This window comes from Fulmarus glacialis, unplaced genomic scaffold, assembly GCF_000690835.1.
Source record: "Fulmarus glacialis isolate BGI_N327 unplaced genomic scaffold, ASM69083v1 scaffold17138, whole genome shotgun sequence".
NCBI lineage: Eukaryota > Metazoa > Chordata > Aves > Procellariiformes > Procellariidae > Fulmarus > Fulmarus glacialis.
This window is the reverse complement of record NW_009226499.1, coordinates 6814-28867: the sequence shown is the minus strand read 5'-3', so window position 1 is coordinate 28867 and position 22054 is coordinate 6814. Positions and strand designations below refer to the sequence as shown.

Below are 22054 nucleotides of genomic sequence, written 5' to 3'. Positions count from 1 at the left end.
AGGGAAAATCCGATCAGCGACAACTTTGGTTCCTGACAGAATCCGCTCCGGTCCCATACGTTCTACAATGTCCGACAGGTGCTGGGCTGTGCATCTTCTCACCGCTGAATGCAGATGGCTAAAGAAAACACAGCTGCTTAGTAAAAACTCATCACAGGAGCTAAACAGCAGTATTTAAGTGCTCTACCAAATATGGTATACGAGTTTTCTTTTTTCATCTTTAGCATAATCTACAAATAGTATACTGCTGATATGCAGATAATTATTCTGGCTGTATAGAAAAGACATTGTGGAGCAAACACAAATAACTTTATTTAAAAGGATAATGCATTGGATTAAATTTCATTTCATTCACTTAAAATCCCAAACTACAAGAACACAGAATGAAAAATGAAAAATTACATCCTTTTTGTTTAAAGTCAATTTCAACCTCTAACTGCACCTTTTGGATTAATAAAACTAGTAATTTTCTTCTTTTTAGAATTTAATTTCTAGTTTTCCTTAAAATAATTGTAAAATATTTTAGAAAGCACATTACTATATGTTCTTTCCATCAGCTTTAAGAAAAACACGTTCCTATGCTCAGAAACACATCCTGTGTATTTTATATCAATTTTAAATTAAATAAAGCAGTATTCTATTGACTTCTAAAAAGCTTGCAGAAGTCTATTTTCTACAAAACAGCGGCCGTTAAACACCTGTGCTGATGAAAGTGAGAGAAAAGCTGGAATCAGTTTTCAAACTCATGCAGCAAACTAACGTTTTATATAAATTCTGCTGTACCTGGTGATCCCACATGTTTTCAGAGTACACAATTCTGCAAATTCAAACTTTTCCAATTTTGTTTTCATCTTTGGATTAAAAATCCTACTTCGAAGACCTTTTCACTGCACAGTAAATGAGACGTTTGTATGGCTCATTGTTCATAGGCAAAAACACGTTTAAAGGAGAGAGCTAAGGAAAAGAATTGACTTGGTAAACCACATCAGTGGCTCTCCAGCTTTGCAGTTTGACATGAACATCCAGCGTTCTTCCTGAATGTCTATGTTCCCATTTCACCACAATTTTCGTTTTCTCTGGTTCCATAGATTACCATGGCCTCACTGGAAGTAAAGCTACCACTAGATTATACTGCTCAAAGCAGCTTCATCTTGCGCAAAGACAACTAACCGGGTCTATTCAAACTGCAAAATGTGGCAGCTCAGAACACAGTCCAGGCTGCAAAATCTATCTGGTAGCACGGCTGCTCCCATGCTGAACTCCCTGCTAATGTAGCCATCCTCCCAGCTGCTGCTGAGCTGCCTACTGTAAGACTAGCTTTGCCTCGTGCTCAGCACCTGCAGTTATGTCTGTACAGCAGCCACACGGCTCGGGAGCTTGGGAGAAGGGAAACAGCAACAGACTAACTCCTGCTGCATGTACCGATGGGAAAACAAGGACTGTGAGGCTTCAAGACCTCACTCCGTGGAAGCAAATAAGCCCCCGCTCCCCACAAATGCCCGCTGCCCGTGCAAAATAGTTGGAAATCTTTTTGTATGCACATAAGACCTTAGAATTAAACACAATTCATACAGATAAGAAATGTGATTTTAAAATTACTGAAATACAATCACTTTCAGATCTAGTCCTGGAATCACGCTCTTGGATCAAGCACCTATTCATAGAGGTGAGTTTACAGTCCAGTATCTTTAGAGCAGCATCTCACGAAGGCAAACAAAAATGTTTTTAATTCATCTTGGTAAAGTCAAAAACAACTTTGTAGCTGATGAAGCATCAGTATATATGTCTACTCAGGGCTGCAAGCGTTAATACTTATGATCACAGTAGGCTTGAAATGTGTTGAGCAGAAATAGGTAAATTTTAAAAGGTCTTATGAATTGTAGCAAAACCATAACTGTTAACTTGAATACGTAAGTTGTGGTGAATATAAGCAACTCAATGCATAACTCAAATTTAGAAAAGATATCCTTTGTGTAATTACACAGTTGTGACAAACAGAACCTTTCCACTTCATACTGCAGACACAAGTCATTTTTCTCCCAAATTTCCACTTTGAAAGATAATTCTCGTATTCATTGTTACAGCCTCTAGAGAGGATAGCTCCGTATGTGCCGCATGGGCTTTGTTGCTAATACGGCCAGAGTTTCCTGAAGCCAATACTAGAAAAGCTTTAACTCACTGTCATGGTTATTTAGGCTATCCACTGACGTGTCATGCATAAAAACATACTGTACTCTGTGATTTAGACACAGCTTTGACTGAAGTCTTCTTAGCTGTGAAGGAATTAATCCCTGGATCAAATGCTGTATTCAGTCTCACAGCTCAGATAATTTCGATGCCTTAGATATCTGAAAATGCATCTGAGTTCACAAATTGCAGGGGTCAAATGTTTATAGGTCTAGAAAAATCTTAAGGATAGGTCAGTGTGTTTGAATCTGCCACTGAATATGGAGAGATCAGATGTAGCCAGTTATGATCATGAGTATTGCTCGGCCAAGGATTTCTGAAGAAAAGATGGGAGTACATAAACAGACCACTCTACATGGCTTCTGAATTAAAGCGATGTGCACTTACTGTCTGCTGCTCTTAAATTCACAAAAACAACTACGTGCGGGTGTGATTCATAAATAACTTAAATCCCAAGGCTGGTATTTGCTTTTCAGTTTAAAGTTCAGGTAATCGCTAGTATGGTTCTCATTGGCTTTCAGGAGACAGAATCAATATATTCCACAACAACCAGCTTCCCAGGAAACAAAACAGGAAACAAAACATTTTGAACCAAGACTAACTCTTACAGTTTGCAGCAGTGCAGAAAGTCTAAGGATTGATTTATAACGTAGCATCTGAAATATGTAATGGAAGGGATAGGCTATGAGAAGTATAGCCTATTAAATGTCATCTAAGTGATGACAGATAGATAAGAGATTAAGTACAAGTATGTATGTATCTAACATACTGGAATGCCTAACGGCTTCATAAAGTATCATTGCTATTACAGTGAATGAGGATAGAAAAGAAAAAGAACAACACACTTAACAGGGAAAGTGAAAGAAAGGAATGTAACTTCTACTACAGATGAGGTGAGCTAGAGGTCAGAATCAAACCATGCAACCAGAAATGGAAACTTGTTATGTTTGAGGTACTCAAGAAAATAATGGCCACCACCCCTGTAAAGGAAATTAAAATGCAGACAAAAAGGCTATTAACCAGCTAAGTCTAGAGAAGAACAGGAAATCAACCAAGATAGTTGCAGCTAGAGAACTGTGTGTTATAAATCATCTTTCTAAATAAAAAGCAGTGCTGAAAACTAAAAAGACAGGCATTTGATTGCAGAGCAAGTGAGAAATGAGAATGCTATGTGAGCTTTACTAGGCAAAACAAAATACAGTTTCCTAAGAATACTATATTAACAGCGAATAAAATTACTGAAGTGTTGCAAAATGCCCAGAAAATATACCAAGCTCCAAACTTAACAGCCAACTTTTTACATAATGTACAGAAAGAAACAGGGGGACTACATTTTACTTTTATGCCAACAAACGTTGTCCTCGGTAGAAGTTTTGCAGAGCTGACTTACTGTATTTTCAAATTTCTGCCTATTGTATTTTGATTTTTTTAAAAAAGACTGTATTTGATAAATCTAATCTATTCACAAGTTATTTCTTTATAAAGTCTTTATAAGAATTACCTTTGCCCTCCATTTATAAGAGAACAAAGTGCACGTGCTGGAGTCACATTATTAACCATAGCCTTCAGTGCTTTGTCTACCTCTTCCCTTATAAATGTGTTGGATTCACCAGCTTTGTGCAAAAGGACTTTTACTGTATTATCTAGTTCTTGATCCATGCTCTTTTTCAGGTAGGTGAATAAATCCCCTAAACAGACCACAGCAGCTCGAGAAACACCTGAGCGTAAATTCTTGACCTGCACACAGGAAAAACCCAAACAAACAATGAATAATGTTTATAAAATATACTTTAAAATAAGTAAAGCTTAATGTTTCCCTTTGTAATTTTTAAGTAACATTAAAAGCAACTGAGAAATACATTTCTAACTTGATTCACAATGTGTGAGAATTAAAATACATACACATGAAAAATGTTATAAAGTTACAATCTAAATTTTTTTCAATCTCTTAGCAAATCAGATCAAGTGTGGGTATCTGAAGTATGAGCTGCTTAGCTGAACGACAAACTCATCCTTTTGAGACTGTCCAGCAGAGGAAAACTAAGCACAGCTGAACATACCATTTCACTTCAGTGTATCTGAGAGTTATAAAATACATATACACACATATAGTCAGTGAAATATTCTGATAGTAAAATTTAACCTCTTGAGCCACAGCCAAACTTGTTTCATGTAACTTTGCAGTCAGAACAGTCACATGGTAGGCAGACAAACATCTAACAAAGTTCAGACCTTCAATTTTCTTCTCCCTATGTAAAAAAAATATTTAAATTCAAAACACTTGCAAATTTTCATAAAAATATTAAAACATAGAATTCTAAGAAACCAAATAGCAAACAAATTAGATTGTAAAATAAAGCAATGACATATAATGTAGGAAATTCTTTCAAAGTGAGTCTTTCTTTTACTGTGATAGTAGGACAATTTTAGCGTACCAGTCTCTCAATTCTTTCCATCAGTTCTGTCCACAGCTTGCACTAGCGGCAATTAATGGATTACTTTCCTTCCCAAAGTTGAAAAGGCAGCAGCACTGTAACCCCATTTTGCCAGTCAGAGCACAGTGAAGCCTTATATTCCACAGAAAATGGCAAGAAGGTATTGGTAGGGGCCCTCTCCAGAACAGTGCTTAAACTTATACATCTCTACATAGCTCTGAAAGCTTAGCTATTAAGCTTCAATTTAACTCAACAGTTACAGTTTAATCTAGATTTGGACTGAAAAAAACTTTTTTCTTTTTGCTCATATATCACTTCCAATCCTTCTCACTATTTTTGATGTTATGTCCATTTTGCTGCTTTTCTTAAAGCCTTCTACATTAAATAAAAGCCTTCTACATTAGATTCAGGTTGTAGATAGATGTTTACACCTACCAGTCATCATCAGCTAAAAGTGTCAAAGCTTCTGTCAGTGCCGTTTCTGGTTTTGAAAAGGGCTGCAGCTCTGATGGGTCCATTATTTCTGGGCTATGAGTGACTGATGGGGTCCGGTCTTTATAGCGTCCTCGTGCCCCATGGGAAATTTCATCTACAAAGTCATGAAGCATAACTAATTATGCATAATCTGAAGAAAACAATTCATTCAAAGGAAGGAAATATTAAGAGTTTGAGATATATATAGACTGCTGCTACTAAGGGACCAGGTTTTCAAAAAGATCGCTCTCCCAGTTACATTCTCGATCATTCAGCATTTCATTCATATGAATGAGTCTTTTTTGCAAACAACTACCGCTTTAAAAAGTTGCAAACACAAATGTATTGGGTTTTTTAACGTAAAAACGGATGCACATTGTGCTGTAGAACAGTGTGGTAAGATACAATACGGTAAAACTTAAAGAGCCACTTGAGACATTCTGAAGACCTTTGATCACCATCAGTATGAACTTCTATTCCAAAAAGATTTCTACTGCATATTTTAAAGGCATCTCAGTGACAAAATGTACCCAGAAATGTTTTTCTTGGAGATAGAAGGGAGTCAATTTGCCATTAATACATTACATCATTTAAGTTGCTGAGCAATTAAAAAATGCTCTTACGTTTCAGACATCTTCCTAACAAATTATAGATGAAAAATGTTTCAAGGGAGCAATGAGGAATTCTAATCCCCTTCACCACCACCCCCAAAGGACTAATCTTCCAGAGCACCTCAGGTCTCCATTGTACATATTAATCATATTAAACCTGATTTTATTTTCGAACTGTCCCACTCCACTTATCCAAATATTTTAAGAGTCTTTAGTTTACTGTAACAGCTTACCAGAATCTAGCAAGGCTGAACATTTTGTCTTCTTCAAACTGGATGTTCTTTTTAATGAAGGATTCAAGGCAACGTTTTCTAATGACAAAGATACATTTCTTGGCGATGTTAATATATCCCCACAGAGATTTAACTCTAGAAAATAGAAGGAAATGTCCAAACTACAACAACAACAAATCAGAAAAAAGGAAAAACCTAGTATTTTCAGTCCTAATCTGTCTTTTGAAATTTTTCTTAACTACAGTCTTTCAGATACTTCCCATAAGCACTTTACTCTCCACCATTTGCATTATAAGACTGACAACAAATGACTAAAGAGTAAACTGCAGTGTAAAATTAATTCTAGTAACACCTTATGTGACACTAAACAGTCATAATTTTTGGTAATTATCACAGAATTTTAATTTCCAATTCAGTAGCATTTAACAGTATGTTATTAATTTAAGACAAAACACTAATCCTCACTTGCTGCTGTCACTTTCTCTGGTTCATTCAGTTTAAGTCTTTCCCAAGGGTTTTCTTCCTTTTCTTTGATGTCTTTGACTTCCTGATGTTCTTTATGACTGTGTTCTTTTTCATCTTTTTTCTTCCGCCTCATCTTATCCTGGGCAGATTTTGACATGGCAACTTTTATCTGCAAAAAATTAATGCACCCATTATGATACACACTATAATATAATGCACAAGCTACCCAATAACTTATTACCCAGTTCTTGATATTGTCTAAGGTAAGCATGGAAAATTACTATTTTCACCATTATTCTACAGAGCAAAAGGAAATTATTCACATAAATATTAAATCCAAAGAGCTGAATGTGTGCTTTCTGCATGATAAGTAGTTCTACTGGCAAATAGAAGACACATTGTAGGTTTAAACATTGCAGGGAAATAATCACTTACTCTAAAACATCAGAATAGTTAGAGAACTAAGGTCTACAAGGAAAGGTCTTCTATTCCTTGGCAGCGTTGTGTAGTTTCCTAGAATTTTAACTAACAAATACACAGGCTGGGCTAACTTACTTACATTTAAGCACACAGTTTCTTTTTTAAACAGTGGTCTTTAACAGTGTGATCTGACCCTACTCTCTCGTATGTTTAAGACGCTTACAGTTCCCCATGAAAAATTAGTACCATTTAATACATTGCTCCATTTACTCCTTTGAATTTGATCCCTCCAAGTATTCGTATCTTCAGTGGAAATCAGAAAATTAAGACAGTTTATCAATAACTTAAAGTTTTAGTCATCTTAAAATGTTACTTTACATGCTTTCAGAAAGACTTGTGATTTTCATTTCAAATTTTTTAAAATTTGTATCACACTTCATTCAGATAAATCTTGCTCCATGTTATAACAGATGTAGTATTTAACAAAGCAGCACCACTCATGAAACCATATTATGGGACAGATATCCAGACAGTGTTTTTTAGAAAACTTATGAATGGAGCTAGATTAATACATCCATCCAGAAAACAAGACATGATCAAACTCAGCCAGTTCCTCCCTTCCACATTTCTATGTGCTGTGGGAGTCAGAAAAAAGGACATTTTTCAGCTCCACTCCTTCCTGCAGCCCTTCTCCCAGAGAATTCCAAGTTAGGTGGGGCGCTTCTAACACAGCAATTTGCCATTATAAAATATCCAGGTGGAACCATAAAGAAAAAGCAGGGAGAAGCAGCTCGATGGCTACAGGCTATTTTAATCAAAGTCTTGTTTACCGTAACATAGAGACTGCAAAACTGTACCGAGTTGTATTCATACATAGGAAAACAGGAAGCGAGACAATAAAGAAGTTCTGAAATTCTTACCTCTTTTTCATTTTCAACATGGAAATGAGAAGCACTGTTCTGCTGGATGCTTCTCCCACAGATCCCTGATGATGGCTCAGTCTCCTCTTTGACAGCTTGGTCATCTCCATTCGCTACACATGTTACAGACTGGCTGTATGTTTGTGCAGAAGCAGGACTTCCAAAAACACCTGAAAGACATATCATGTTGTGCCCTCACCAAAGTAACCATTTCACTCAGCAGAACCTAGCAAAAACTAAAGAAAACCAAAAGTAATTCAAGAAGATAAAAACATTGCTACTGGACTATTAGTGCCAATTTCCACCCAAAGATACTCTTACCTTATTCTACCGAGTGGGATGGATACACGTACATGTGTGCACACTGGGCTAGAACCAAGACCTAACCTTCGTAATTTGCTGCCATTCGTTGTTGTTGGAATGGAATAGCATACCCAGTAACTGGAAAACTTCCAAACATAATTCTTTTTATTCCTGTTTAAACTGGAGATTGTTCACAATCTAAAATGTTGTACGGAACCTAGTTTTTCTTTTCCCACTCTACAAAGGTACATTTTCCCTCATTTTAATAACACGATGAGATATAGAAGATAATTTTGGTTTTGTAATACCTTTACCAACAATTACAACCGCATCTTCAGACAGGACACTTGGTGAAATGAAATTTAGATTGTTCGTCTGTGCAAAACTAGATGTTGACTCTGCAAGACCTTAAAAAAAAAATCACACAACGTAAATCATGTAGTTTACGCTTTGGTACATGTTTTATTCTTCTAACATGTCATCATACTCTGACATCTGAATTTATCACTATCAGTCTATTTTCAAGTTACTGAAGTTAACAGGATTTACTAAATATTGATATCCTCAAAATCATGGAAAGAATACAGCAAACAAAATTTCTGCCAAAAGATCTTAAAGAAAACCAATGTTTGTAAGAGGATTTTTAAATCAACTGATTCCACTGAAAAAAACCAGAAGTTTCTAACTCACTTAGTGGAAGTATAGCACTGTTTCTTACACAATTCAGCACAATTGAATCAAAACAGAATCTGCTAAAATATTTTTTTCCCCAAGCAGCACTTAATACTGTTTCCTATATAAATTAGCAGTCCCTCAAATTCTTCACCGAAGTGGATGACATATATTATGTACTTCTATATTGGCTATGCTAGTTGCAAATAAAAATGATAGTTTGTGACAAAAGAAGGGCACCGTTTGCTTTTGCTATTTAACCTGAATAATCTGAAATTTCTAAACAGAAAAGATGATTTAGGAAAGCCTGATTACCTACTAGAAAGTGCACAAATGAAGTCAGGGGACTAGTGAACCATCTCAGTTGAGAATCACCCTGGTAAACTGACAGCTCTCTGTCTACATCTACAGCTGCTGTAAAATCTCTGAAGGTTGCAGGAGGGACCAGGCACCCAGAACCTGCAACAGCCCTCTACCAGGCGAGCTGCACCACCTCAACAATTTGGGACTCTTGACGCTCTGTTACGCTTTCTGCCCTCACCTCAATCTTTAGTTTGCCAAAAATAATTACAGGCAACAGTATGACAGATGCCTCTTTACTTTACTAATTACCTAATTACATAGTTTTAATTTTGGAGCTCTCCTTTTTATGCTTTACAAGAAAAAAAGATAAGTGAAAAGGTTTCTCTTGAAAGTGTTACTTTGTCCTCCCAGAAACCCAATCACTGGCTTCTGAATGTTCCAAGTTTTAACGTTCGAGAATGGTCAAAATTGGTCTTTTCGGATTTTCTTGAACATAATCTTGAGGCTTCATGAGCAATTCTCTCTTAGACCTTAACTGAATGTGCATCAAATGCTGGATCCTCTTTGGAACCTACCCCCAGATCACGACCTTCTGTCCTAACCTCAGCTTCTAGCCCAAAAAACTTATAAACTTCCATTTCACAGGCATCAGAGGATAAGCAGGTGTTACCAAAAAAAAGAAGGATTTACAAAACTGATTATAAACTTTACTTCCATTGCTCAGCTTTAAATGTTTCACAAAAAATTGCACTCCACCATTTCTATAAAACCTTGAGAACAGACAAAACTGTCTATGTTTAATCTTGAAACATGAGATGGAGAAAACAAAAAATCTTATTGGGACAAAGATCTTCATTATTCAATGTCTATTAACATGTGGAATATTGCTATTTAATTTTGTATTTTTCACTAAAACATGGTTACTTGGTATCAATTTTAGCCACTATGAGGGAGATCTGAACAAGAGACAGTGAAACTATATGCTCCTCAAACTGACTTCCACACTTTACTTCTGATGTTAAAAAAAAAAAAAAAAAGTTGCTGCTCTATTCTAACAAGCTTAGAGTTGGAAAATACATCTATATTGTACACACAACAATTCTCACGTAGGGAACAGTAGCTCCTGGGATTCATTAAGATGACACAGTTAAAACTGAAATGTAGAGTATAATGGTTTAAGTTCCTTAATTTTACCAATGAACTACAGAGTAATTTAAAACCAAACTTTTAAAGCTGTTCATTTATTCAGACTGAGATATGTAACAGTTTGGTCCTTTTTTCATGCCATGTGCTATCGCTTGACTTTTAATTTAATTGGCAGTCTAATTCCAGTTAATGACAGAAAAGAAACCAACTTGTTAGCGTAAGTATAAAGACTAGAAAAGAGGAAACCACATGAAACACCTTGAAATGTATTTTCTATAAAACCTGTTTTACAAAAGGCTATACGCAGCCTCAGTTTTTGCCATAAATGAGAGCTCAAATGAACAGCAATGTAGCAAATTCACAAACCTTTTGAATGCTTAAAATTTCTTTGGTGTTCCACATTTTGACTTTTAAAAATAGTATGTGACACTTCTCCTTGCTTCTTGTCCTCATAATCTCCACATCCGTTGCCACAGTTCAAACGCTGGCCAACTACGCTAACATTAGAAGTCCCCTTATCATCAAATGCTAGCCATGCAAAAGGAAAAAAATCAAATATTAAAAAAAATTAGAAATAGTTTTTCCTGTGTACTACAGGATTCTCGAATAGTTACGTTTTCAGAGACCCTCAGACTGGTTTTATGCTTACAGTATGAACATTTTTGCCTACAGAAATCTGAGCATTTTAACAAAGATGCTCAGGCTCTATTAATTTTTCACATGCAAAGGCTTTCATCTACAGATAAACACAAGTTGAAAATCTAACACGAAGCTTGAAAAATTATTTTTTAGTTTGAAGTCTTTCAAATATGAAAACTGAATACTAAGTGATTCAGCATTAAAAGCCAAATTAAGTCGTAAGTCAACTAAATGAAAATAGTAAAATACTATTTAAAACACAAGAAATCTTTCCATTTACATACCCTAGAAGTCATAAAACACATTTTTATGTTACAATTACAGACAATAGAAACTGAGCATTTTTATGCCTGCAAAACTTTCTCAATACGTTTTAGTTTTGATTTGAAAAAAAAAAAACACCAACACTAATTACTTCAGGAATCCTTTCTGCTTTTCCAAATACTCCTAAAATTAAAATACCTAAAAAGACAGAAGTCTTTTCATATACATACTTTTACTACATATTCCACGAATTCCATGGAACTAACCCTGCATTTAACTGGAGGGATTGATAGGCACGATCAAGGTGACAGACTGACGTAACTCCGGTAATCCCAGCGACTAGAGCAACCCCGGCGTCTCCCTGGATGTGCTACGAGGGGTACCAGACGGCGGCTCTGCTTCCCACTGCCGCAGACGTAACGGTACTGATGCATCTCCTACCACCCGCCTGTGCCCATCTGTCTCGAAGTTCTGCACTGGTGGCCGTCACTGTCAACCCAACCATGTCCACGGGACATCAAGAGGACTGAAATCCTTAAAAAGGTTGCTTGTGTTCTCCAGCTGAGAACTCGGGTCAGACCAGGCTGTTTTGTTCTGCTAGGGGATGGAAACCAAAGGGAATGTTTTGCTGTGGGATTCTTGAGATGGTGAGGCTCTTCCAGCAAGGAACACTATGGACGGTGCCCGGATCTGGGCTAGCATGAGATGCTCTGGAAAATTACTATACGGCCAGATCCCCTGAAGGTCCAAGAACTCCTTGACCGTGAATTTCTGCACTGTCCCAATGACGTCTAGTTGTTATAGTGTTTCATATATCAACATTAAGACCTCACACGTCAGGACTGATCCATTAATTGCTGTATTTGGTACAACAGCACCCTCTGGCCTCTGAAACTGTCAGGACCCTGGGGAAAGATGAGCTACAGGCCTGACAGCAGACAGGTTTTCAAGGTGTCAACTGTTAAAAGCTGCACAAACTTACAAGTTACAGAAAGAATTTGGGAAGTAAGAAATGTCTGAGAGCTGCCATTCTATTATAATAAAGCTAAGAGCAGCTGCTAAAATTCATCTTAGAGAACAGCTAAAGCAATCTAAGCTCAATTAGCAAGTTAATGATGGGTAAGGGACAAATAAATTTCCAGAACAGAAAAGAGGAAAAGTGTTAAACTCTTTAAAAAAAAAGGAAAAAAGCCGAAGAAGGAGCCAGAGAACAACTGACCCATATGCTGGGCAATTCAGTTGCCAGGACTGTATCAGGGCAAATATCGTATTTGGAAGCACCCACCAGAAAACAGTATGATCAGAGAAAGCTGTCTCCTTCTATGACACAGCAACAGACCTTGTGGGCAGGAAAGAAGTGAGAGATGCCATATATCATCCCAGGCATATGTACGCAGAGTAGTTACCAAAGCCTCATTCTCCAAATGGAGGGATGTATCAAGCAGGGTTCTGCTGCAGTCTGTTAGGACCTGGTACTACCCAATATTTTACCCAAACAGCTGGATACTGAGGCAGCATGCTGAATTCAAATAAAGGTCAGCAAATGGAAAGCATACACGCATGCTTGAGAACAGGATGTGAACTCGAGCTCAGGATAAAGTAGAAGAATGATCCAAGAAGAACAAGACTCGGGTAGGACAGGACTGATTTTGCACGCTTTACAACAATGCAACCATAACTATCCTTTCAACTCTAAGCGCACAAGGGATATTGTGCGGGTACTACATTTCAAGAAAGAGGTAGATCTGTTGAAAGCAGCCTAGATGACAGCAGTTAAAAAGTCCATAAAGTTTGACCTATGAAGAAAAGCTAGGAAAAATAGGAGTTAGTCTAAAGGACAGAAAACGAAAGAGGGAAAGAAAAATACAAGAACAGTAGCTGCTTGGAAGAAGAAAATATTCAATCCTTCGAAATAAAATAAAAATGTAATGAGGTAAGTTACAGCAAGGGGGACTTACATTCAGTGTTAGAAAAAAACTTTCATCTGATGGGACCAGTTAAATACCAAACAAGTTCTCCAAGTTCCAGTGTAAAAATTCAGAGCTTTTGGGGATTTGACTTGTGTGATGGGCCAAGTCCAGTGGGTAGTGAGAGCAAAGGACTTTTCTTTACCAGTTAGCTGCACATGTATTACATTGACCTTATCAGTAGTAGGCTGTCAGCTCTTCACAGGAGGTCCAGTGCTGTGCATTTTGGTTGATTAACTGGCTCAGTAAGCAAAACAAATGTGCTGTTCGTTATTTTACACTGAAGGTCAACTTCTCACAGAAGGTCTTTTCATGTAACGAATGCAAAATCATTAACCACAACATGTATTACTATGTACGTGCAGTATTTGCTTTCTGACTTATGCTGTTACTTGACAAACCTATTTGCTAATTTACCCTGAGAAAAGTGGCCTTAGCTAAAATGAGGAGCAACAGCTCCAATTTCTGAAAAAAGATCATGAGTCTCAGTAGCAATGTGATGGCTTTGCAAATTCAGGCCTGTAAGATGCCTTCCAATCTGAACTGAACTAAGTTTTGTAAACTTTTTGGAAAAAATACATAGCTGCTGAGGCTGCAAAAGTATGCAACAGAGCAGACTTTGGGAAGAGAGGTCAGAAAAGACCTTTGTGGACATGGCTCCCTCAGTTCCTTTCCTCCATCCAATTGAATCAAAATAGATTAAACATAAATAATCGTAAACAATCGGTTTCTGCCCATTACAGAAATCTGCAGTTACCTGTACCTCACTGTAAGCATAAAACAGAACAGCACCACTTAACTTCAATTTCCTACCAGGAAATTAACTGCTTGCGACATTTTGACCCTTCCTACTCATATCCAGCTGGTGTCCAATGAATTTTCACACAATACTCGTGTGTATTTTGAAGTGCGCATACTCGCAGGTGGCATTTGCATTAACACATTTTATCCTGACACCGAAAGGCAGAAACCCCTGAGTTCCTTCCCACCTGCAGCACCACAGTATAATCTCAATTTGACCAAATAGCGTCTAGCAATCACCTTTTTTTAAGTGCTGAAAGGACATAAGCTTATTGAACAAGTAAGAACAGACACATCAAGTGATCATTCTGTTACATCAATGAAGCAAGGTATACATTGATATGCACAGCAAAATACCCGTACTGGAGTTATGTTCTGCCACATTTGGGTCTCTGCTTCTTGCTGAAGATACTCTTGCAGGCTGTGATTTGCTGCCAAGTAGTGGAAACGTGTCTGACCTGTTAAAATATAAAACAAGGTTTTATAAATACAATTCTACACACTAGGCAGAGCCCAGTTAAATAACACTTTGTAGCAAAGACATCAATAGATTTCAGTTTCTCGTCCCCAGTGTACTTGGTAGACAAATATTTCCAGTATACTTCCACAAACATTCACACTGAGTAGAAGAAGAAAATGAATGCAGTAGAAATTACTTGATGAGCACATCCCTTATGAAGAACACCATAATGACAACCCTTAAGAGTAAACTTCACACCAGACTAAATTTAGCATACATTCAAAAAGCTAAGGAATCATTTGGCCTAGGGGACTGACGATGCTGGTTCCAATCTGGCAAAGAATGGCAAATGACAGTGACCAAATCCACTAACCTTTCACTTCCAGAAATGAGCTGTTTTCAGCTCAGTGTCTAGCACACAGACATTCACCAGGAAAATGCTGTTATCTACGAGACAATCTTGATACTTCTTTTTTAAAACAATGCATTTGAATACTAAAGATGATTCAACCCAGAGCCCTGCACTATTAAATACTACGTGTATGGGAAAGAGCAGCTGCTCCACTTTCTGCTAGGACTGAAATACACACAACTAGAAGACTTGCTTTTAAGATCTTGAGGAAATCCCATGCTTCAGAAACTTCACTAATACCAGTATCCCATTGCTCACGGTAGTTTATCAGCAGATAAACTGATCCTTCTAAAAGTCAATACACAAAAGAAGCCAACATTTTTGTTGCCCAACTACACAGATTTTGTGAACAGAAAATGCCAATTTCCAATGCTCACAAACCAGCATCTGAACTAAACTCTCTGAAATTTTTATGAACATTCCAAGGCTTTTAAGGTCTTCTGGGATATATTTTGTCACTCCTACAAATTCAGTCTTCCTGCCAGATGTTCCCTCTCTTCCTTGCTAGTTCAGAATTCCTGTATCTTTGAATTCTGTAAAACATTAAGCTTGTGTGTCACTGAATAATAGAAATGGCATGTTGTATAGAATGTGTCCTAGTCAAAACCTTGCCTGGAAGAACATCATACACAGAATTTTATAGTTTTGATTTTTTAGGTATTCTAGAATTTTTCATTTTAAAGATTATTTTTAAAACTGTGATTCAGCAGTAACGCATACAGGGAAGATACATACATAAATCAGTTCTGAGACTTCACAGCTGTGAAAATCCTCTGTTTCTGAATCATTCCAGTCTCCCCACGCCTCAGAAACCTTTCTTTTGTATATTCCCTCTCTTCCTTCCTATTCTGTTAATACAGTTGTAAGCTACAAGCAGCTTTATTGTGGGCTCCGAAAGAGAAAAGGAGATTCTGTAGTGCAAAATTTGCAAAATTCCTCAAAAACTTTTTTATTTCATTAAAAAATAGTTTATACTGCTGATCACCAGCTGGGTCACTGCTCTTTACAATTAGAGTAGCACGTGTCATCACACAATTTCTTTTTAGAAGAGCTCTGTGAAGGCATTTTAAATTAACAATAGTCTGTCAATAAGAAAATGGAAACAGTTCATGATTCGCAATAAGAAGAAACATCTACATTGTCTTCCTCTTATCGCAAAAAACTATTGCACTCCTCCTTCAACTTCCAGGCTACAATAAGCAAACCTTATCCTTCCTCTTAACTCATTCTCCTTCTTACTCCTTTATTTAGGCTGTGGTTCACATACCTTCTATGGCAGTCTAAAGTCTTAATAAAATATTTACTACCACTGGCAGTACTTCACCAACTGTAGTGTGTTACTATGGCTGCACCAGGGAACTCTTTCAAATTAAAAGCCAGCACAAACTAGAATAATATAATTAAGCAGCTATTGTATAGAGCAATGTATTTTTGGATAGGAAAATAATTCATATAAAAAAATCAAGCTATTAAGCAAAGCAATCATATAAAAAATACATTACAGATTTCACTCCCTGTAATATTTAACTAACACCAGCAGAGACTGTGTGTGAGAATTTCAAAGCAGCATTAACATACGAGTTCCACTCACGTTATTCTCCTTCTCTGGGGGACTGTGGACACAGGTGAAGCCAGAGACTCCTGGCTGTAAACTCCGCTCTCGCTGTAAGAGCCCGCACTCGGGGAGGAAGCGTGGGAGGGGGAATCCACGGACAGATCAAGTTTAAGAGCAGAATCAGGACTTTCAAGCTCTGAAATGTTGCTGCTTAGCTTTGCCCTCTTCTTAGCTGCACTGCTTCGCAGAGACCTAAGCGAATTCTGCATCTACACAGGATTGAAAACAAATCGACAGTTTTTATTCACTGCATGGGAAAAAAGCTTTTTTAAGCAAAAGAAAGTATGTTTCTGAGTGTTCAATTCACGGGAGTTCAGTGCACATGCCTCTATTGGGCCATGTGACTGAATATTTACATAGGTTATGCAGTATTGTAACGATCCCTTTCACTGTGTTGCTTCACAAGAATAATCATGCTATTAAATGCAAATTCCCACAGACACATTTTGCAAAACACAAGAACAGATTCCTGCAAAAATACATCAGCTGCTCTTATCTTTCGTAATAGACTAAAGAAAGTGTTTAGTACACACAATTGGGACCTCAGGCTTTTCACATCTGAACTGCACGAAGATGCAAAATATGCAGAAGTGAATCCTGAAAACCGAGCCTAGGAAGCACAGCTCCTACTCAAATAAGCAGGAAAATCTATTATGACTAGAGCTCTGCTGCATATTCTCTCCTCTTTTTACTGAATATATTTGATGTAAAAAAAATTTTTCCCCTATCTGTTTAGCACCTAAATTACTTTCAGTAGGACTACAGGATGGAAGATAAAGATGGCAAGGCAGAGCCATTAAGTCCTACTGCAACTGTTCTCAGATCCACAGGGACTAAAGAGCATTTGAGATTCAAACAATTTCTATGAACTGTGACAGAAATAAGGACGTGTTGCACAGGACCATGAGAGAAGATCATACAAAATCCAATCATATGTGATACCTATGCCTCTCACGTAATCAGCATTGCAGTGTTTTTGCTTTGTACTGATGAGGGCAGAGTGGATAGAGTTCCACCTCCCCACCACCTCCTGAAATAATCCAGCATGCCTCTGCAGCGTTTTTCTATGTCCTAGGCTGGTGCAGCTATTTGGTATTTCTCAAACATCAGAGAGACTTGAGCAACATAGCGAGTGACAGGATCCTTCAGCACGTAGTGGGCCCAGTGGCAGGGGTCGGCACACACACAGGCTCCATACACAGGGGGATCCCCCTGCACAACCCTTGCGACTGAGAAACAGCCATGCGGGATCTACAGCTATGTTGGCTGCAAAGTATTTCATGGACCAGTAAAGGGAAATGCTAGAATAAGTCTGTTTGACAAGTCTCATGGGTCACAGAAGGGAGAGATTTTTAAAGGTATTTAGTATTTCAAATATTTTCTAAGTCACAGGTTGAGTGGCACGCTTAAACCACTGGCCACTGAATACACATAATGGACCCAAATTATTACTAGTGGATTTCCATGTACAAGAGGGATGCTGACCTGCCAGGCATAATGTCTAATATGTCTGTGACATATCAAACAGCTGCAGGTGACACCACACTCATGAAGCTTCACATCAGTTCTTCTCATTTTACTCCATGAAAAAATGACTTAATTCTGAGAGAGCTGGGACACGCTGCGTGGGTATCAGGGACAGCCCACTTCAGCAAAACCGGGAGGCTGAGGAAACTCCTGAGTCAAATGAACCTTCAACAAGGAAGTTATTCATTATTTCGAGCCCTTTGCTATAACTAAAGAGAGGATTATTACTTAAATCTGTCATGACATTTAAAATGAAGTCAAGATAACGAGAACAGAAGCTGTATAAAGGCAGTTCTGCCTTGGTGCTACCACAACTGAAAACATTATGACTTTGGCTCTGCGAAAAACAAGGGAAATCAAGATGTCTGGAACAAATACGGGAAGTATGCTTTAACATCGGTATTTATTGCTTTACTTAGCTTCTATTAGACACCCAATGGTATCTCACTGAAAACCTGCTGTACTGATGACAGTGTCACAAAATTTAAGTCAGAAGCATTTATTATTTTCTGGCTCTTGTTTAAGAAAATAAAACATGTAACATATCAACTTTAAAAGTGCGTTATGTCATATTTAAACCAACCTCTTCTTGGTCCACTTCCTCGCCATCAACATTTAGCTCTGAAAGATCAGCTGCAAGCTTCCTATCCACTTCATTCAGCCACATGTCCTCACACTCTTCATTTCTCCACTTAGTCACATTTAATTCAATCTTATCGGGCAGCGGGCTAGCGAGGCGGGGTATGGGGGGGACGGGTCTGGTCCCGTTCAGGCCCCTGCGGGAAGCGGGGTGTCTCACCAGGGTGGGTTTCAGCTGCAGAGGAGAATGCTTCTCCTGCAAATTCTCTCCTGGAGAAGACACAAGCAGATGTCAGTCCTTTGGAGGGGTGGCAAGAACACAGCACTCACCAGAATAAACTTCATGCCTCATTTCTGTCACATCGGAAAAATCCTTTTATAATGAAGGGAGTGTTAAAAACATTAGGATGTTATCAGACTCACCTCCTTGCATGGTATTTTCTATTACCTCCTGACTACGTTTTCCACCTCCCTGCATTTCAAGCTCAGTTACCAACTTCTTCTACTTTTAGTGTCTCCTTCTTTTAAAAAACATAAATTAGTGTTTCATGCACGTGCATATCAATATATACTTAGTACCTTTAAAAAGTACTTAACTTCCTTAATTAAGGAAGAAAGAAGACTGGTGCCCTAACAAACTCTCCTGTAAGCTGCTATAAAAACAATGAAGTTATTCTAAAGAAACAGAAAAAAACAGAAATGCATATGGATAATATAAAGGAAATCAGCAAGTGATGAACACACATCTGCAAGATAAAATTACATGCATTCCAGGGACAGGTGACTTCCAAAGAATTAATTTAGAAATTTTCTACATATGTGAAAAAATATATGTCTCAATGAAGATGAATTTTAAAACAGATTTCTTTAAATCAGTGCCAAATTGTATGTGGAAACTGTCACTTTGCTTACAGAAGGTATGCCTCACGAGTGATTAGGATCAGTTTAAGCTAAACAGATACTAAAGCTATTTTTAACCTAAAATAAGATTGCCTTTAGTAAGTATTTGAAAGAAATCAGATAAATTGTTTAAGCAATTGTAATTAAATAAACTCAAAACTATTTCAGGTTAACCAATGTGTGCATGAGGTCTTCAAAGACAGAGGAAATCAGAAATAGCAGTCTCTGCCATTAGCTGTCGGTGTAAATTGGGATGAAATCAGCACTGATTCCACTCATTAGAGATGTAGCTGTTTGTAACGAGGTTTTAAAGGGCTAATCTGAGTTTGGGAAATTCGATACCTAAGTTTCCAAAGGCAAATAAAAAGGTAAAAAGTCAAAATGCTATGAGTAATATTTTCTTGCACATGTATTAATTAGAGTATTAAAAGTAATAGTTATTTCTGTATTGGCTTTCTTTAAAAGTGCCAGATTTTGGGATTTCATTTTATTTTCGTTTGAAGGCAAACTTTTCACTGATACATTACTGATAAGAAAAGCAGAGCTGGTGCATACTATGCTTTACCTCACATATTTAAAAGACAAAAGAAACAAAACATGCCAGTATTTAAAACCACCAAAATACAAAGACGTCAATTTTTAAAAGAAGCCTCCAGTGATGTGACTAGACTAGTGCAGCTATAAAACCCTCACTAATTGCAGTCGGGGCATTGCATAATTCCCCATTTACCTGCCACTGTAAGTTTTCTGACCACTGCTTGAAGTCACTCAAAATGCAAACCTGAAATCCGTTTTCATTATATCGACAACATTCCTACCTGTATTGTCTCCTGACTTTTGACTGAGAAGTTGCTTCTGTGAACTAGGCTTAGGCAGTCCTTCAAAGCTTTTAAGAGGCCAGGAGTTTGAGAAGTTCATAGTATTATCTTGTGACTTCTTTGGAGAGTCAGCTGGAGAGGAGAGGTGCTTTGGGCTGTTCCTGGGTGATGACAGAGGGTAAGATGGCAGAATGAAGGCCCCCTGGCTTGCATTAGGACCTTGGAAGGCCACCATATGCTCTGCTTGATTGCAAAAACTTCTCTGGGTCTTGCTAGAAAAATTTAGGCTGGCACAAACTGAGCAAAGAAAGAGAGAACAGTATTTGTGGTAATTAGCCTCTTTGACAGCTCTTATAATAATAATTTACAATGAAATAATACACCCTCTAGATAGTCAAAACCAAAGGTCAGCATTTTACCCAAGCAAGCCGGCAAATCAGCTAACTTCATTTTGCAAATTGCATTGTCCCTCAAAATATCAATTTCCTTTTTCTGCATTTGATCAAATGAGTTTGAGCCCAAGCTATTTTGCAGTCATATTTAGAAAAACCAATGATACAAGTAGATTGAATGTGGTTCTATTGCTTGCTGCTCCATACTCCAAGCCTGCATAGCATAAACTTTGCAAACACCACTCTCAAAACTCAGTGATACAAGAGTACAAATAAAGCACAAATGTTATAAATTCTACTTCCTTAAAAAAAACAAAAACAAAATATTTTTTTCCCAGAAACCAGTAAGTCAAAAATGGAAAGATAAGTGTAGATTTGGAACCAGACTGTTCTAATTGTTTCCCATGAAAAGCAGATGCATGTTCCCCACATGCACTCAAGCTTTTAACCACGCAAGTGAAAAAGAGGACAAGTTTCAACAAAGTTCCTGACAGCCTCTGGAAGGATCATTGTAAGGTGGGCTACCTCAGCAATCTCACTGAGAGTACAGCCCCACAACCAGTTCCACTGGCACAACTGGGAGAATGGGAAAGCACAGCGCAGGAGGGAGAACAAGTGCCAATGTGAATTGGGCTCGGGGAACCTATTAATTGTCTGTGTCACTCCAAAGAAAACCATTCAATTATGCCTTTAGTTACAGCATAAAAAACCCCATTACAAATCAGATCACTCCAAGGTCTCTGTCTTCTGCTCCTGCTGCTTTCCAAGGCTGCAGCATCCCGGGGCAGCAAAACTGAGACAACCTAGTCAGGTGTGGGTTGTACCACCAGAGAAAGGCTCAGGTAACAGTAATATCTGGCACAAAAACTGTTTGCAGAGAAATAAATCAGCAAGTGTGGGCAAAGTATCTGGAAGCCTTCTGAAGACCAAGGCTAAGAGAAGAGAACATTGACTTTGTAGTTAGGCAAAAAACAAAGAGGAAATTTCCCCTTTCTTTCCATAGGCATGAAAAAACCACAGTATCTAGAGCTCCCTTTCTTTCCATAGGCATGAAAAAACCATCTAGAGCGCGTAAGTGGCTAGAAGTAAACTGAGTAAATGATGTTCCTACGTATCTCACAAGAAGGCTGTCAGCTCTATCCTCGTCCAACACATCTGGACCACTCCAAGCAGCTCTGTGAGATTTGGCATCATTACCATCTATTCCTCCAGACAGGGAGTTTATTCTTTCACTAAGTGTACATCTGGCATTTTTATTATTATCACTATTTATGCACAGACAAGTTTCTATGTGTTACAGGTCCTGATTTATCTCAGCCTCCACCTCTAGGGTTAAGGTGCACTCAATCAAATCCCTAGCCTCACTTTTGAAACTAGCAGCAAATGCCGCCTGACATAGCAGCGCCCTGGATATCTGTCTAGTAAAAGCTGTACAGAGACCACCACGAATCAAAGCAACGACAGGAGAATTAAAAGCTTTACATGCACCAACACAGAGTCTGTGCAGCACA

The 22054-nt window shown here is 37.9% G+C and overlaps 1 protein-coding gene across 1 annotated transcript in view; it reads right to left on the bottom strand.

Moving 5' to 3' along the window:
• The window catches only part of FAM179B (family with sequence similarity 179, member B), a 31327-nt gene that overhangs the window by 6864 nt on the left and 2409 nt on the right, over positions 1–22054 (bottom strand). Inside the window, exons 6-16 of the mRNA XM_009582832.1 lie at positions 20144–20448; positions 19889–19892; positions 18438–18703; positions 16304–16536; positions 14198–14298; positions 8357–8446; positions 7746–7915; positions 6406–6574; positions 5058–5211; positions 4331–4436; positions 3689–3924 (exon numbers count right to left, since the gene is read on the bottom strand). Of these exons, the coding sequence (XP_009581127.1) occupies positions 3689–3924; positions 4331–4436; positions 5058–5211; positions 6406–6574; positions 7746–7915; positions 8357–8446; positions 14198–14298; positions 16304–16536; positions 18438–18703; positions 19889–19892; positions 20144–20448 (1834 nt within the window). The remainder of the gene's footprint in view (positions 1–3688; positions 3925–4330; positions 4437–5057; positions 5212–6405; positions 6575–7745; positions 7916–8356; positions 8447–14197; positions 14299–16303; positions 16537–18437; positions 18704–19888; positions 19893–20143; positions 20449–22054) is intronic.